Below are 16722 nucleotides of genomic sequence, written 5' to 3' on the forward strand. Positions count from 1 at the left end.
GTGTGTGTGTGGACGGGGGATGGTCTGGGTCAGTGTCTGTCAGTCAGTATACATGATCTGTCTGTTTACTCAAGGACAGTCAAGCGAAAAACAACAATGACAGATGTGTTTATTTGTAATAGGATAGTGCTGATACTCCCCTTCGACACTCTTAAGGCCAAAACAAAAATAGGTGTGGTTAAGGTAAAAATAGGGTAGGAAGGTAGGCAATCACTTTTTCTTTTTTTACTTTTTTTTCCTAATGTGTACAAATTAAACCTACTTGACAGGGAAATAAGTGTGCGACTCGAGCGCTTTCGCTTTCATTGCGTTTTCTGCACTGTTTTTTTGTTTGTTTTTCCACAAATGTAATAAAAAGTTATAGGGTCGGCCCCTAAAAATAGGGTAGGTCGGGTTACCGTAACAACACCTATTTTTTTTTTTAGGCCTAAGTCTTTCTAATCCTTCCGAGAGTGTGTACTACAGGCGCCAGACGAAAGAAACTGCGTAATAAATAAATCATGCATATGAAGGCAAAGTCTATCACTTCGTCTTGTAAGGTAACAGCAAGGCAAGATTTTGTAGTACGTTGACCACAGCACGAAGATATCAAATCAGAACATATTTTGGTTGCTAGAGGGCAGTCTTTCGCTCCTAAATGTGTGTTTTGCGGCGAAACAAACAGAACATACCTTTACATTAGGGAGGATATCCATTTGACATTGATCATTGTACTGTGATTCTGAAATCCAAAAACGATTGTGCATGTACATACCGTTATCATGGGGGAGTGGAGAGGGGTAGGTGTAGGGGGGTAAGGGGGCTGGGAGGGGTCAAGGGAATGTGTGCCTTTGACAGATGATATCATATTGTGCAACTGACAAGGGGCGGGGATGTAGCTCAGTCGGTAGCGCGCTGGATTTGTATCCAGTTGGCCGCTGTCAGCGTGAGTTCGTCCCCACGTTCGGCGAGAGATTTATTTCTCAGAGTCAACTTTGTGTGCAGACTCTCCTCGGTGTCCGAACACACCCGTGTGTACACGCAAGCACAAGACCAAGTGCGCACGAAAAAGATCCTGTAATCCATGTCAGAGTTCGGTGGGTTATAGAAACACGAAAATACCCAGCATGCTTCCTCCGAAAACGGCGTATGGCTGCCTTAATGGCGGGGTAAAAAAACGGTCATACACGTACAATTCCACTCGTGCAAAAAACACGAGTGTGTGTGGGAGTTTCAGCCCACGAACGCAGAAGAAGACAGAAGAAGTGCAACTGACATTGCTAGATCTTGGCCTTTGAAGCTAAATTGTGAAATGCCGTGGATTTCAAACCCAACACAGGATTGATAGTTTATCGTCGTCGTTGTTGTTGTTGTTGTTGTTGTTGTTGTTGTTGTTGTTGTTGTTGTTGTTGTTGTTGTTGTTGTTGTTGTTGTTGTTGTCCTTGTTGTCCTTGTTGTTATGTTTTGAATTATTTTTAGGTCTTTCTTGATTCTAAAATGTTACATCTTTATTACAGCGGCGAATGGATATCTAGTTGATCTACGATGCCTCCACTGTGTCTGCTAGTGTTTGCGCTACAGCTGGCTATCCTTGCTTGTACAGGTTAGTTGTGACATACGTCACTCAGTCAAGTTGAATGTAACGTGTTTCACGCGTTACACTGCACAGTTTTGTTCGAACATTTAATGAAAACTGAGTATAAGCGTTTGTTTGTTTGTTTTGTTTGTGTGTGTGTGTGTGTGTGTGTGTGTGTGTGTGTGTGTGTGTGTGTGTGTGTGTGTGTGTGTGTGTGTGTGTGTGTGTGTGTGCTTGTTTGTTTGTTTGTGTGTTTGTTTGTTTGTTTGTTTGTTTGTTTGTTTGTTTGTTCGTTTTCTTGCGTGTTTGTTTGTTTGTTTGCTTCTGTGTTTGTTGAAATAAGATATCGTTCATTAATACATCTTTTGTTTTTGTTTGCGTGTTTGTTTGTTTGTTCGTTGGGTCGTTTGTCCTTTTGTTTCTTGTCCAGATAAACACAAATGTGTATCTCACGATCATCTGTGACACATGCAGTGATGGGCACATGGAAGAGCAGATGAGATTAAATCGAACAGTTACAAGTTATGAATAAGATAGGACAGCAAAAAATGCTTTATTTTTTTTATCTTTTTACGTAAATGTGCAAAAGCTTAAACCAAACATGATATAATACAAGCGACTTGAGACTAGTTAGTACAATTACATCATCACTTCATTATTCATGTACTGTGTGTCTGGTAGTTACCTATATAATGACAGTGTAGCATGGACATAATAACAGGAAAACAAGTCTTAACATGGGTGCATCTGCATTGCAAGTCTCTAATTGCTTTTGATTGTTCTAATGATTTTTATTTCAGAGTCTCTAATCTGTTCGGATGGCAGTCACAGCAGTCCCCTCAGTGCAGGCTTTCTCGTTGCTTCGGTGGGTCTGTTGTTGATATCTGTGTTGGCACCAAGCCGAAGCCGCCTTCACAATCATGCAACTCGATACCAAGACTCCGACAATGAGTCAACTACAAGGTACGCTATTTCATCTTAGGTGCTAACTATGTGTCAAATGTTGTATCTTCACCTCCACTGTGTAAAGCATAATTATGGATTGAGTATCCGTCTTGACGATTGTTTTGCTTGCTACTTTTCTGCGCGTGTGTGGGTCACGTGTGTGTGTGTGATTGTGTGTGTGTGTGTGTTTGTTTGTAGGTGTGTGTTTGTGTGTGTGTTTGTGTGTGTGTGTGTGTGTGTGTGTGTGTGTGTGTGCGTGCGTGCGTTCGTACATGCGTGCGTACGTGCGTGCGTGCGTGCGTGCGTGCTTGCATGTGTACGTTGATACGTGCTAACGTGTGGCGGAGATTGTGTGTATGTATGTCTGAAGGCGTGTACGTGTCTGTGTGTCTGCGTGCCTTCTTGTTTGCATGCTTGCTTACTGGCATGCAGTTGTGTATATGCACATTATTTGGTATTTGGCAGGTTTTAATTCGAGTAATTTTATTTTTTGCTTTGTTGACATATTAGCGAAGATGACGAAACACGCTTTGCCGGGCCAATGGACAGTGTTGATGGACAACAGAGACTGGATCGGATGACAGAGGACTATTCTGAACATGGGTAATTATCCTCTCTCTGTCCCTCTCTGTATATGCGACTCTGTCTGTATGTCTGTCTCTATATGTCCGTGTATATGTCTGTCTTTCTGTCTGTCTGTCTGTCTCTTTCTGTCTGTCTCTTTCTGGCTGTGTATCTGTCTGTCTGTTTGTCTGTTTACCTGTCTGCATGTCTGTCTGTCTGTCTGTCTGAATGTCTGTCTGTCTCTGTCTTTATCTCTCTCTCTCTCTCTCTATCTCTCTCTCTATCTCTCTCTCTCTCTCTCTCTCTCTCTCTCTCTCTCTCTCTCTCTCGCAGTCTCTTTTTCTGTATATGCCTGTCTTATAATATTTACCGTTGGCCGTTAAACAATACAATATTTAGCGAACAACGATATATGATGCATAACTTAGCAGATATTGTTGTAGAGATTCATTATGTAGCAGATAATGATTGTTTTGGTTAGTTTAGGTAAATACAATAGATAGATACTAGTTATTGTTCGTAAATAAAAGAAGACATAATGTAATGATTGCAGTTTTGGGACGAGCGGACTGAGGAAGACTGGGCGACACCCAGGACGGGAGACGCTGCGGAGGCACACAGTACACGTTGTCAACCGGGAGGTCTCGAAGCCCAGTCTGCATGACGTTTATCCCAAGCCAGCTGACTTCTATGACGGCTCACCCGCACCTAAGCCATAATTATTAAGTTTGACATGTTCACGTTACAATTACAAATTTCACATGGAAATTACCATGTTCACGTGGAATTAAAATTACAATTATCAGTGAAAAAAACTAATTTGATTTCCCAGATAATGTTTTATTATCAGTTTTGGCTCTGGTAATCCGTGACGAACCGAGCCAGATCTGAAAACTATTATATTTCACGTGATTATTGTGATTATCATGTATTCATGTAAAAATATGTCGTGTGCTCGTGCTCGTGTGTAGCCACCATGCGTTGATCGTGTCAGTTGAGGTTCAATGCGTATGCGCGATTCTATTACACCGGCCACAGAAAACTTGTCTCGATTCAAAACTGTTCTGGTCCATAGTTCTTTACTCAGATGCAAACCAATAATTATAGGTGAGCGCTATTGAAGACAAGGGTGATATAAATCTGTCTGTCCGATAACTTCTCGAAGAGGGAATTCTATCAAAAGACATTTGTAAAAATGTGAGAGTTTGGATCGAACATAGCCGTTTGAAAAGTCGTCTGCTGCCGTCGGACCAAAGCAGAAGGCCGGCATGCGCGGTTTTGTCTCTCTCGATTTGAAAGTTTTCGGGTCGATTATCCTTTACCAAGAAGCTAAAAAACAGTTTAATGAGTGTGGTAGTGTAGAAAACCATGAGGTACGTAGAGCTGTCTGTCCGTTAACTTGTTGAATAAGGAATTGTATCGAAAGATATTTGTGACAGTGGGAGAGTTTGGATCGACCAGAGCCGATTGAAAGTCCGTCTGCTACGAACAGCTACGATTCAAAAGTTTTCGAGTCGAAAGTTTTTTATTACTAAGGTACTAGAAGAAAAAAAATACACATTTAGGAATGCGCTGTTGCAAAAAACTGTTACATACACTTTACATTAAATAACTTGCTCGATAAGGCCTTCTATCAAAACATATTTCAAAAATAGTGTGAGAGCGATATGTTTACCGAATGTTGTGGCAGGCCTGTCGGTGCAGACGCTAAGAGTCTGTCTGCTGTGACTGAAAACGAGGCGTGCTGTTTTGGTGCAAGACGGTACGCCCGTGGGCAAAACTGAAAATTAATAAATAACACTGTAAACCACACGGAACTCGTGATACTTACAATTGTTACGTTACAATGGTAACCCTAGGTTTTGGCGCTGGTAAGCCGTCATAGACTTCTTCGACAGTGATCACGAAGAGAAAGGCATGGGTTGATCGACCCAGACGACGGGCGCAGTGGCGTGGTGGTAAGTCGTCGGCGGCCTCCTAATCGGGAGGTCGTGAGTTCGAATCCCGGTCGCTGCCGCCTGGTGGGTTAAGAGTGGAGATTTTTCCGATCTCCCATGTCAACCCATTCATTTGGCTCTATCTGACCGGGTACGGATATATTCGCTCAAACTGTTAGCTTCAGTCGCTTTTCCGATCTCCCATGTCAACTTATGTGCAGACCTGCTAGTGACTTAACCTCCTTCGTGTGTACACGCAAGCACAATACCAAGTGTGCACGGAAAAGATCCTGTAATCCATGTCGGAGTTCGGTGTGTTATGGAAACACAAAAATACCCAGCATGCCTACTCAACGAAAGCGGAGTGAAGCTGACTATGCTCTCAGAGTATAGTGTGGGGAACCCAAATGGGCAAACGAGCTCACACGTCACCAGGCAATTCTGGAACGCTGAAGAAGAAGATCGACCCAGAAACATTAAATCAGTCAACTAAGCTATGTCGATTATATCAGTTTTGGGACAAGAAGTGTAACTCGTAAAGGCAGGAACGCCAATAATTATGTTCTTGTCCTTCCCGGTGATCTATATTGCCGTTCCTTCCTTAGTTGTATTTACCACATCATTTCGACAATCTTCTTTTTATTTATTTTTGTCTACCTACTCCTCTTTTTCCCCGCTATAGATCACCATCATCATCAGCAGCAGCATCATCAGCATCATCATGAACATCATAATCATCGTCGTTGTCATCATCATCATAGTCATTGTCATCGTTGTCGTCACCGTCGTCGTCGTCGTCAGTATAATCGTCGTCATCATCATCAGTTACAGCAGCAGTTTTCATTCTCATTGTCATTATGTCTCGTCAATAACATTGTGTTTATATGTAATTTGTAACATTAGTACTTGTTGTGCCTTCTAGAAAGACGCAAGAGCGGGTGTATTGCGTTTATGGTGTCCCGTTTTATTCAGATTCCGTCTGCATTCCAATGAGAAAAAAAAAACAGAACAGAGAAGACAAAGCAAATCTATGACCTACCATAAAAATGATAACATTCATTTTGTAAAAAAAATAAAAATAATAATGTAAAGCAAAAGGAACAGTCGAACCTGCCCGGACGACCATCTCTCGACAACGACCACCTGCCCGTTACGACAATTACTTACGACAAACAATTAGTCGCTTGCGGCTTCGTAGCAGGCGGTAGAAACTTCGATCAAGATAAGTTGTCGTAACTAATTGTTTGTCTGTGCACTTAATCAATCAATCAATCAATATGAGGCTTATATCGCGCGTATTCCGTGGGTACAGTTCTAAGCGCAGGGATTTTTTTTTTAATTTTTTTTTTTAAAGACCGTTGGGTCGATAGATTTGTGAATGTAACGTTTTTTGTCAATAACAAACGTTCCAACAACTTACCTTTCTTGTTTTGTTTTATTCTGAAAATTGGAACGTTGGCAGTCTCTTTGTTTTTGGATTTAGTTGCATGACTGGAAAGGTCATCAATTCCCCTATCATATATTTAACAAACACATTTAGTTTACATCTTTCTTTTCCTTATTTGGTGTTTAACGTCATTTTCAACCACGAAGGTTATATCGCGACGGAGAAAGGGGGGAGATGGGATAGAACCACTTGTCAATTGTTTCTTGTTCACAAAAGCACTAATCAAAAATTTGCTCCAGGGGCTTGCAAAGTAGTACAATATATTACCTTACTGGGAGAATGCAAGTTTCCAGTACAAAGGACTTAACATTTCTTACATACTGCTTGACTAAAATCTTTACAAACATTGACTATATTCTATACAAGAAACACTTAACAAGGGTAAAAGGAGAAACAGAATCCGTTAGTCGCCTCTTACGACATGCTGGGGAGCATCGGGTAAATTCTTCCCCCGAACCCGCGGGGGGGATTTAGTTTACATAGTGTAGTGTTTATATACAGTGGGACCCACAACACAGACATCCCCCCCCCCCCAAAAAAAAAAAAAAAAAAAAATTGCCCAACAAATCAGGAAAGGTAAAACGCAACAAGTTCTGAATGTCATTGAAAACAAAAACATTGAGAGAAAATCGGCACATGTCAGTAAGCACCAAGCGAATCGCCTTCAAACTGTCGCTGATTTGTGCTGGCACATGTCGTTAAAAACACTCGGTATTGTAAGTCATTTCAGACATTAGTAACGCTGTTCTAAAATATATTTGAAAGGAACCAGCTGCTTTGAATTACATTATTTCATCAGAACTCACATTTCAGACATTAGTAACGCAGTTCTAGAATATATGTGAAAGCAACCAGCTGCTTTGAATTACATTATTTCATCAGAACTCACATTTCAGACATTAGTAACGCAGTTCTAGAATATATGTGAAAGCAACCAGCTGCTTTGAATTACATTATTTCATCAGAACTCATATTTCAGACATTAGTAACGCTGTTCTAGAATATATTTGAAAGCAACCAGCTGCTTTGAATTACATTATTTCATCAGAACTCACGTGACTTTTCAGACATTAGTAACGCAGTTCTAGAATATATGTGAAAGCAACCAGCTGCTTTGAACTACATTATTTCATCAGAACTCATATTTCAGACATTAGTAACGCTGTTCTAGAATATATTTGAAAGCAACCAGCTGCTTTGAATTACATTATTTCATCAGAACTCACGTGACTTTTCAGACATTAGTAACGCAGTTCTAGAATATAATTATGTGAAAGCAACCAGCTGCTTTGAATTACATTATTTCATCATAACTCACATTTCAGACAGTAGTAACGCAGTTCTAGAATATATGTGAAAGCAATCAGCTGCTTTGAATTACATTAATTCATCAGAACTCACATTTCAGACATTAGTAACGCAGTTCTAGAATATATGTGAAAGCAACCAGCTGCTTTGAATTACATTATTTCATCAGAACTCACATTTCAGACATTAGTAACGCAGTTCTAGAATATGTGTGAAAGCAAGCAGCTGCTTTAAATTACATTATTTCATCAGAACTCACATTTCAGACATTATTATTAATTAGAAAAAAACACAGTAAACACCAATTTTCAAAGACTTTCGGGCCACGCCCTTCTTCAGTGAAATGAATGAGAATGTAAATGTTACATTTCAGACATTAGTAACGCAGTTCTAGAATATATATATATGTGAAAGCAACCAGCTGCTTTGAATTACATTATTTCATCAGAACTCACCACAGCCAGCAGCGAGGGTGTTGCTTTTTGGGAGCAGAGAGATGTAAACCCCTGGCCAGATGGGAGACGGTGAGCCCAACTCTTCGCACGCGAAAGACTGCGTGTGCCTTTAACAGCAAGTATAAGGGACATTACTGCGTGCCTGACTGTTAACGGATACAGTACATTGGGGTTAACTGCTCTTGAATTGTACCGCGTCCAGGCTTTCATGTGAAACAAGAGCGCTCTTTCACTAGGGCGAAAGTAGTCCAACATTCAGTTAAGCGTGTGCTTGCATGCGTTCGCGAGCGTGTACGCGCGAGTTCGCACGTGTGTGCACAGGTGCGTACGCCCGTGCGTGCGCGCGCTTACTTACGACTGCGTGCATAGACATGTGTATACGTGTTTGTAAGCACGGTGAGCGTTTGGACTGGTTCATGGTTGTTGTTGTTGTTGTTGTTGTTGTTGATGATGATGTAGTTGTTGTAGTTGTTGTTGTTGTTGTCGTTGTTGTTGTTGTTAGTGTTGTTGTTTTTGATGTTGTTGATGATGTTGTTGTTGTAGTTGTTGTTGCTGTTGTTGTGGGTTGTTTTGGTGGTGGTGGTGGTGGTGGTGGTTTTGTTGTTGTTTTTGTTGGTGTTGTTGTTGTTGGTGCCGTTGTTGTTGGTGCTGCTGTTGTTGTTGTTGTTGGTGGTGGTGGTGTTTTTGTTGTTGTTGTTGTTGCTGTTCAACAGGCATTGAGCTTTTCCGGCCAAAGAGCAACATCTTTATTCACATTGATCAATGTTTATTCCAATTAACAACAGGATCGGAGGGGCTTTAAAAGAGCTATATTTACTGTCCACATTTCGAATTGTATGTGCAGACCCAGAGACGGAAGCCATGTCCCACCCCCGTGTCACCACAATGGCACGTAAAAGATTGTGGTCATTCTGCCATAAGTGCAGATGGCTGATACCACCTAAACACGCATACACTTGTCAAAAGCCGTGAGAGCGTAAAAACTCGAATCATATAACCCATGTCTTGTCCTTGAGAGGCGAAATATTTAGCCTGAAAGGACATGAAGCACTGATTCTCTTTTTCCTTTTTTTCCACAATTACAATGGGACTGTGCAATAGTGCATTGCCTTGAATAAAGAAATGCCGTTCTGTGGTTTATATGTCGTCCTAGAATGACTGTGCGAAAAAGTTTGCGACAACTACAATAGACCTTTTTCGTATAACCTTTGCCCCCAGCGTTTCGACCAATCAGATTTTAGGGCACGGCAGCCTCTCTCTGATAACCGGAAATAAGGGGCAGTCTGAAATACCTCTTTCACTGTCGGGGCTCGAAGTACTATTGCCAGAGGATTACTTTGAGAAATTCTGCAAGAAAACGGATTATCTTGTTCAAAATCATGAACTAAAAGTCAAGGACATGCATGAAGGTATGGTTTGAAACGGCTATTGGTGGTATATGGACGAAAGACTTGGCGAACTTCCCCTACATAAGCGAAGCAGAGGTGATCGACCACAGATCTACAGATCTCTGGATCAACTTTCTTACTGATACTACTGCGTCGACGTTCGACAAGTTATACGACGCATCCAGCGCAAAGAATGCAAAACCTTGGGGTAAACGATAGACATACTGTGTGCATAAAATGTCTTTCTGCATGGCACAACAGCTAGTAAGCAACTGTGGTGATCAGACTCAGAGCGAGTGTGCTGACGTCAATGAAGCAGACTCGCAACGAAGTGTATGCTGTTGTGGGGGGACGCTGACCGGACAGGCACTTGGAGCCTACTGCGAGTGTATTGCTGGGTAAGTGTTGTTGGCCTTGTATGTTTTGTCGGATTAACTTGATGGCTGCGTTACTTGGTATCTTACACAATCAGTTTTCATACTCAGTCATATAATGCATGGCACACAAAGTGACAAACACACACAGAAATTCATAATTCTCTACTGAAAATGTCTGCATGCAAAAGCTGTCATTTTTGACAAAGTTATGAGCAGCATGTTAATGTAATTTTAATCAGTATCTCCAGGAGACCATGCCATGTTGGCTAGGCATGTTCAATAGAATACCAGGTACCTGAGTGCGGAGTTTTATTTAATGTGTACGTACACATGTGTTTGTGAATCCTCTTGTCAATGAAGGTTATCACTGCAGTAAGATCAAATTCCATTCTGAGCCGGTATATATTTTATATAGATCTATATAAAATATATCTATATCAACAGCATGCGCTTACTCTCTGTAGGAATTCCTAGGAAAGATAAAGTTAATTGTTATTAGCAGGCTAAGGAAAATCAAGATGACACAAACAGAATTTGAATGTGTGTTGTTGTTTTTACCCAGAAAGGACAGTCTTGCAACCATGTGGCCGCCACACTTTTTGCTGCTTCACACTACATGGCTGAAGGAATCGACACTGTGCCAGCAGACAAAACTTGTACACACTACAAATGTATGTGGAAGGGGCATGCTGCCATGAAAACTGCACCAGCTGCTCTCGATGACATACAAATTGTTAAGTAAGTGTGTATAATAATTAATATTAAGGAAATTAGGGTTGCATTACCTAGAGGTTTACATCAGAGTGTGATCTATTTTTTTAAGAACATAAGTCTCAAAGTTAAAATATAGAGCTTGTTAACTACAACAGCTACAAGACTGGGGAAAGAGAAACAGTGATATTTATAAAGTGCATTATCAACAAACTATGCATTTTACATTTAGTCAAGAGACCAGGGCGGTGGTGTATGTTTGTGTGTAGAGCAATTTCTGGAAAACTACAACATTATGTTTAGGTTAAAAACAAACCAGCCCTGAAACAGTGAAAGTGGCAAGTATTTTACTCGCCATAGTTAGTAGAAGCATGCAACTGGTGAGTAGAAGTGTTCATCTACTCGCCAAATGCGAGTGAAGATGCTGAATCAAATTGTTGGTTTGGTTCGTAAAATTTGCTCTCTGGCTGGTACGTTTTCAGAATCACTAGCCAGAGGCTAGTGCATCATTTTTTGACTTTCAGGGCTACAAGCTTAGAAAGTTAAACAGATTTGTTTTAAACACAGGGAAGCGTGATTTCCTGTGGGACAGTTTTGCTACTGCGCTATGCTGGGTTGCCATTTACCTTATTCGACGTGGATGCTGGTTTTCAGCTAAGCATTGTCCTTGTGAAATGTACTGCGTTCAGTATCGTTATACATGTTTGACAGACTGGCGCAACTTGTTTTAGCATTTGTACCCAGCATAAGATTTGCTTTAGTGTCAAGTAAAAAAAAAAATTTCATTTTCAGGTATGCTTCAAGACAAGACAAGTTTCCCCGGACGACTCTTCAAGGCCTCAATTTTGATCAAGAAGTCCGGATGCAAGGAAGCGCGACTAAGAGATCTTCAACAACCGGTACCAACCGTTTGAAGGCTGTATATAGTTATGATATACTGAACTAGGGTTTTCAAGGTGTGATATTTTTTTCCAATACCAGTTAATTAAGTTGGTAGCAACAGTTAACTGTTCTGTCAAGTGAAAAATGTATGTAGTTTCAATATGGACAGATAAAATCAGTACTTTGTTTACAGCGAGGGAGGGTACGTAGTGCTGTCACCTCTGTGTGTGAGTTCAGGTTTAATTTTTTAAATGCCTGCAGTTAAGACAGAAGATTGTGGAAGCTGATAAGAACTTGTGTCAGAGGATAGTAAGAAGTGGTTCGGCTTCGTACGGACTATACCATCATCCATGACTTGTGTGTATTATTCGGAGAACGTATCAGAGCCGAGGACATGTGTTGTGAACAGCGATTCTCAGTGATGAAAGTGTAGTGTGTGTAATGCCGGACTGTATTCTTCTTCAACTTCGGAATGGCAAGGAGGTATTTTGTGAGATGTTTTATGATTTGATATCCATGTACTGATGATTTCATTCAATAGCGAAATGTTTGAAATGTTCATTCGTTTTGTGCCATGTTTGTTGTTCAAGAGCGTGTTGTCACCATCCCTTATGAATATGGACGTGTGTGAATGTTGGTGCAGACATGAGCGTTTGAGCGAGTGAATTTAGAAGCCCTGTGCATGAAAGTCATTACCGGACAACCAAATCAGCAAACATAGAAATTCCTTGTCATACACATCGATCTGATCAAGGTAATAATGTTAGCACTTTTTTTCCAATTCATTTCACAGTTATTTGTTATTTTTTGGAGGAAATTATAATGCAATTCACCAATTTTAAAAAACATGGTTCCCTTGAACAAATTTGTTTGTACAAAATTTGTTACTTACTTTTTTTTTTCAAGGCTATATCAAGGAAAATTCTTTTTGAACTGATTGTGGGACCGTGCACAAGCTGACAGACTTGAACTCAAAAGTTGCAGAAAATTCTTGGCTGCGACTTTTGAGTTCAAGCCGATCAGTTTGTGCACAGTCCCAAGATTTGTCTAGATTTATTTATCACTTAAAATAAAATACAGTTTTTCTTTTAATTAAACTGTAGATATGTCAAAGACTGTTTTGAATAATTTTGGGGGGGGTAATTTTCTTTAAGAAATAACTCAAGTGAATGCACAAATTGTGTACTAAAGTGTCGGAACAAGGGAGACAATTTGAAGCCATTTTAAAAAACAAAGCAGTATATTGCATAATAATATCCTTCAATTATAACAAGAAATAAGGAATAAACGTCTCTTGACATGTTGTCTACCTAATTATCTTGATCGCATTTATTTAAAGTGGGAATCGTTATGTTCGTAAGCTCACATACAATCATTGATGAAACAAACTCAGACCAGACCAGAGATTTGATTGATAATGGGCCCTTTATTCTATACAGTACCAGAGTAAATTATATAAACCATTACATGACAAAATAAGCTTCTTGCTCTTTGGAGTGATGTGAACCAGTAATGTAGACCTGCCTTTTTTTACGAAGTAGGTACATGCATACCGAAAGATCACCATATGTGTGAAACCATACTGCAGTGTCATTTTTCAGTAGAGAATCAACAGAAAAAGAGCGTATGTTCTCCTTCACCTTCATGTTGTCTTTCTTCAAGCCAGAAACATCTTCAGTCAGACGATTAATCACTGAGGCCTGTTATGTAATTGTCATCTGCAGCTCTGCCAACTTGAGGTAGTCTGTGTTCCAATAACAATACCCTCACATGTAGTCGTGTCCCTCTTTGCAAAGGCATGATCTGGCCCTGGTCCTAAGCTCTCACTAGATGCGGAGGGCAAAGGAATGGCTGCTTCTGTAAATACAAAATCAAATGTATACATTAGCAATATAATTAGCATCAATGATCTTGTTATCAGATTACACATGCATCACACTCACAGCATTTAAGCATGAAAATACCTGAGGGAAATAACTCCTGAAATTGAAAAAAACTTAGGGGTGCGGGAGATGCTCCCCGGAAATTATTTTGGAGTGTTCTATGCAAAATCAAAATTGTAGAAATCTAGTGCTATTTTTGTTGTTGCATCAATTCAATGGTACATTTCTGGGAATAAAAAAAATGATTCAGCATGAGCTTTATCGATGTCTTGAAAACTGCATCACTATCTGTATCAAGTAACCTCCTTAATCTTCTCGATTCAAGAGTCGGTTGATTCAGAGATACTGTAGCAACAGATCTCTGGTTGATTGCATGCACGCGGCTTGTCGACATATGTCTATATCTTGTTTGTTTGTTTTCTAAAATCTTGCAATTGTTTCGTGACCCTTCTTATGCATCCGTTTTGGGCTGCCGATTCATTTTAAATTTCTTATACACTGATGTAGGAAGACAATTTGAAGTCAGCAGATCATAAATTGATAAAAACAAACAAAGCTTACTTGGCTCTGAGTCTCTTCCAGATCCGATGATATTTTCAGCGTTGACACTGGGGGGTGGAAGCAAAACCGCTTGCTTGTCGTCGGTCTTCACTGAGCGGACAAAGTCACGTCTCCGACCAGTACCTTGTCCTTCTGCTAGAGTCACTTGTTCTTGATGTTCTCTCAAATCCAAGATTAAGGGTGGGTACGAAGTCAAAGGAGTTGGCATCGTTGATAGCCGTGCCATTGCCAGACACGAAGTGACGCGAGCAGACTTTTCAATGGCACGACAAACCCCTGTCGTCGGATTGCTTGCACCCATCGCGTCCTTCGCTGTTGCGCCTTCGCAATTGCACCCATCGGAAAGCCATACAATGACAAATTCTGTCCACCGTATTTCTCTTTCTTCATTGATTCCACTGTTGCACTTGCAGACTTTGTAAACACAACAGTTTGTCTCGTCGTCTCCGCACTTTACTTTGCACCAAGCCTCGTTGTCGATTTTTCCTTTTGCCCCTTTGTTCCGGTAGATCTGACAATAAACTTCACAGCGCATGCGCCAAAATTTAAGTGAAAAAGGTCTATTGTCATCATTTTCACGAGTTTTCATTCACAAACACCTGGTAAATAAATCTCATGTTCCCCATGCAATAACTCGAGGTGGTGAATGGGTTTGAGCTTTCAGGTGAAACGTGGATTGTCAAAGTAAAAGCCAATTAGGCTGATTGTTTGATGTGTGGAACCATCGTGGCTTTGGATTTGTGTTTCCGAGGACAACGATTGTAAGCATTCACTCTCAAAGACCCAATCAATGTTGATAATTACCGCGGCGACTCATGGTCAATTTGCAACTTATCTCTGTAATCGCAAAATCCACAACGAAAAGTCATAAACACTTAAAAGAAAAGAAATATGCTCAACACTCACTGAATTCACAGGTATGATCGCAGCTCTGTACATTTTCAGACTGGAAGAAAAGCGTCAACAAGCTACGTTTGACGTCACATACAAGTTTGACGTGTTATCTCGTGCTACTGTGACGATGCTTTGTGGCCCGGAGTTGGATTCTAAAAATATTCGTCTCCCTGTGGGTTATTGGGCATTTTGTTGCACAACCAAAATGATGACAAAAACGATGTTTGGTAGCTTGTTGTCAGACCAGCACTTTGTTGTTGGTCCTCGGGGAGCATATCGCCTTTTGTCTCATATTTATCAACCGCGGCCTTCGGCCTTGGTCGATAAAGATGAAACAAAAGACGATATGGTCCCCTTGGACCAACCGTGACAAAAAAGCTGGTCTGTCAACAAGCCACCAAACATCTTATAATGTAGCACACTTCTTTTTATTTGTGCGCTTATCATTATTTTTGTTTAAATTCACGACAAAAGTTATTCAAAGCTAAATTGACCTTAAAGTAGGGCCCAGTTCAAGCCAAGCGACACTGTAGCAGTCAACCAAGCTTAAAGTAAAGCATATACAATGTGCATACATCGAATATTCAGCACAAAAAAGCTTTGCAGTCAAGCCAGGTTTAAGCTTGGAGGGATTGATTATGAAGTACAGCTGCGCGCAGCATAAAACCGATCTCATTGAAATACACGTGTGATGAATAGAGGTACCTCAACATATGTGCATAATTATAGGCCTGGTGGGAAAAAAGCACGGGTTATATTGAAGATTATTTGTTAACGACTTCTCCTGCACGATGTATAGTATAAGAGACTCGATCCTGCCACGGCTAGGTACGATTATAGCGCTTTGTTGATACTTCTATTTGAAACCGATATCAGATACAAACAAAAATAATCCCCCCTCTGCCTGTGTCTCTGTCTGTCCGTCAGTTTGTCTGTCAGTGTGTCTGTCTTTGTCTATCCCAGTCTCTCTTTGTTTGTCTCTGTCTGTCTGTCTGTCTGTCTGTTTGTCTGTCTGTCTGCCTGTCTGTCTGTATGTCTGTCTGTCTGTATGTCTGTCTGTCTGTCTGTCTGTCTCTCTCTCTCTCTCTATCTGTCTCTGTCTGTCTGTCTCTCTCTCTCTCTCTCTCTCTCTCTCTCTCTCTCTCTCTCTCTCTCTCTCTCTCTCTCTCTCTCTCTCTCTCTCTCTCTCTCTCTCTCTCTCTCTCTCTCTCTCTCTCTCTTGTCCAAAAAGGGCCTATTTCTCAAGACGAATTTTAAGTCCTATCATAAGGTGTGTCATTTGGTCCTTTATTCTAACAATCAATGTCACGCAGGCCCGATCTATTCATATACCCACAGTTTACTGGCGTTCAAATTCGCACATCGAACTATACATATCTGAATGTACCGTCTTGTAAGCGGCAGTACTTGACGCGTTGAATGTGAACTCCAACATTGACGGGCGCAGTGGACTTGTGAATAAGACATCGGTCTCCTAATCGGAAAGTCGTGAGTTCAAATCCTGGCCGCGGCTGCTTGGTGGGTTAAGGGTGGAGATATTTCCGATCTGCCAGGTCAACCTGCCAGTGACTTATCCCCCTTCGCGTGTACACAGAAGTACAAGACCAAGTGCCGCACGGAAAAGATCAGAGTTCGGTGGGTTTCAGGAACACGAAAATATCTAGCATGCTTCCCCCGAAAGCGGTGTATGGCTGCCTGAAGGACGGGGTAAACACGGTCATACACGTATAAAATACACTCGCAAAAGTATGAGTGAACGTGGAAGTTTCAGTTCATGAACGAAGAAGAAGAAGAAGAAAAAGATGAGGAAGAACT

General features: G+C 40.9%; 1 protein-coding gene and 1 long non-coding RNA gene across 4 annotated transcripts in view; both read left to right on the forward strand.

The window, feature by feature from the left end:
* Positions 1-6420, forward strand: part of LOC138973322 (uncharacterized) — a 7286-nt gene extending 866 nt beyond the window's left edge. For 2 of the 3 annotated variants that reach the window (XM_070346047.1, XM_070346046.1), the window contains exons 2-5: positions 1497-1582; positions 2356-2518; positions 3011-3103; positions 3618-6420. In XM_070346047.1, the coding sequence (XP_070202148.1) occupies positions 1525-1582; positions 2356-2518; positions 3011-3103; positions 3618-3783 (480 nt within the window). In that variant the 5' untranslated portion in view covers positions 1497-1524 and the 3' untranslated portion in view covers positions 3784-6420. Of the gene's footprint in view, positions 1-867; positions 1077-1496; positions 1583-2355; positions 2519-3010; positions 3104-3617 lie in introns of those variants that run through there. The other variant, XM_070346048.1, reaches the window with a different exon arrangement.
* Positions 6421-9396: 2976 nt separating this feature from the next.
* On the forward strand, positions 9397-12128 carry LOC138973323 (uncharacterized). The gene is made up of 3 exons (XR_011457964.1): positions 9397-9997; positions 10539-10714; positions 11480-12128. It is a non-coding gene; the product is annotated as an uncharacterized lncRNA (long non-coding RNA).
* The last annotated feature ends 4594 nt before the right edge of the window (positions 12129-16722 follow it).

Source organism: Littorina saxatilis, linkage group LG8, assembly GCF_037325665.1.
Source record: "Littorina saxatilis isolate snail1 linkage group LG8, US_GU_Lsax_2.0, whole genome shotgun sequence".
Classification (NCBI taxonomy): domain Eukaryota; kingdom Metazoa; phylum Mollusca; class Gastropoda; order Littorinimorpha; family Littorinidae; genus Littorina; species Littorina saxatilis.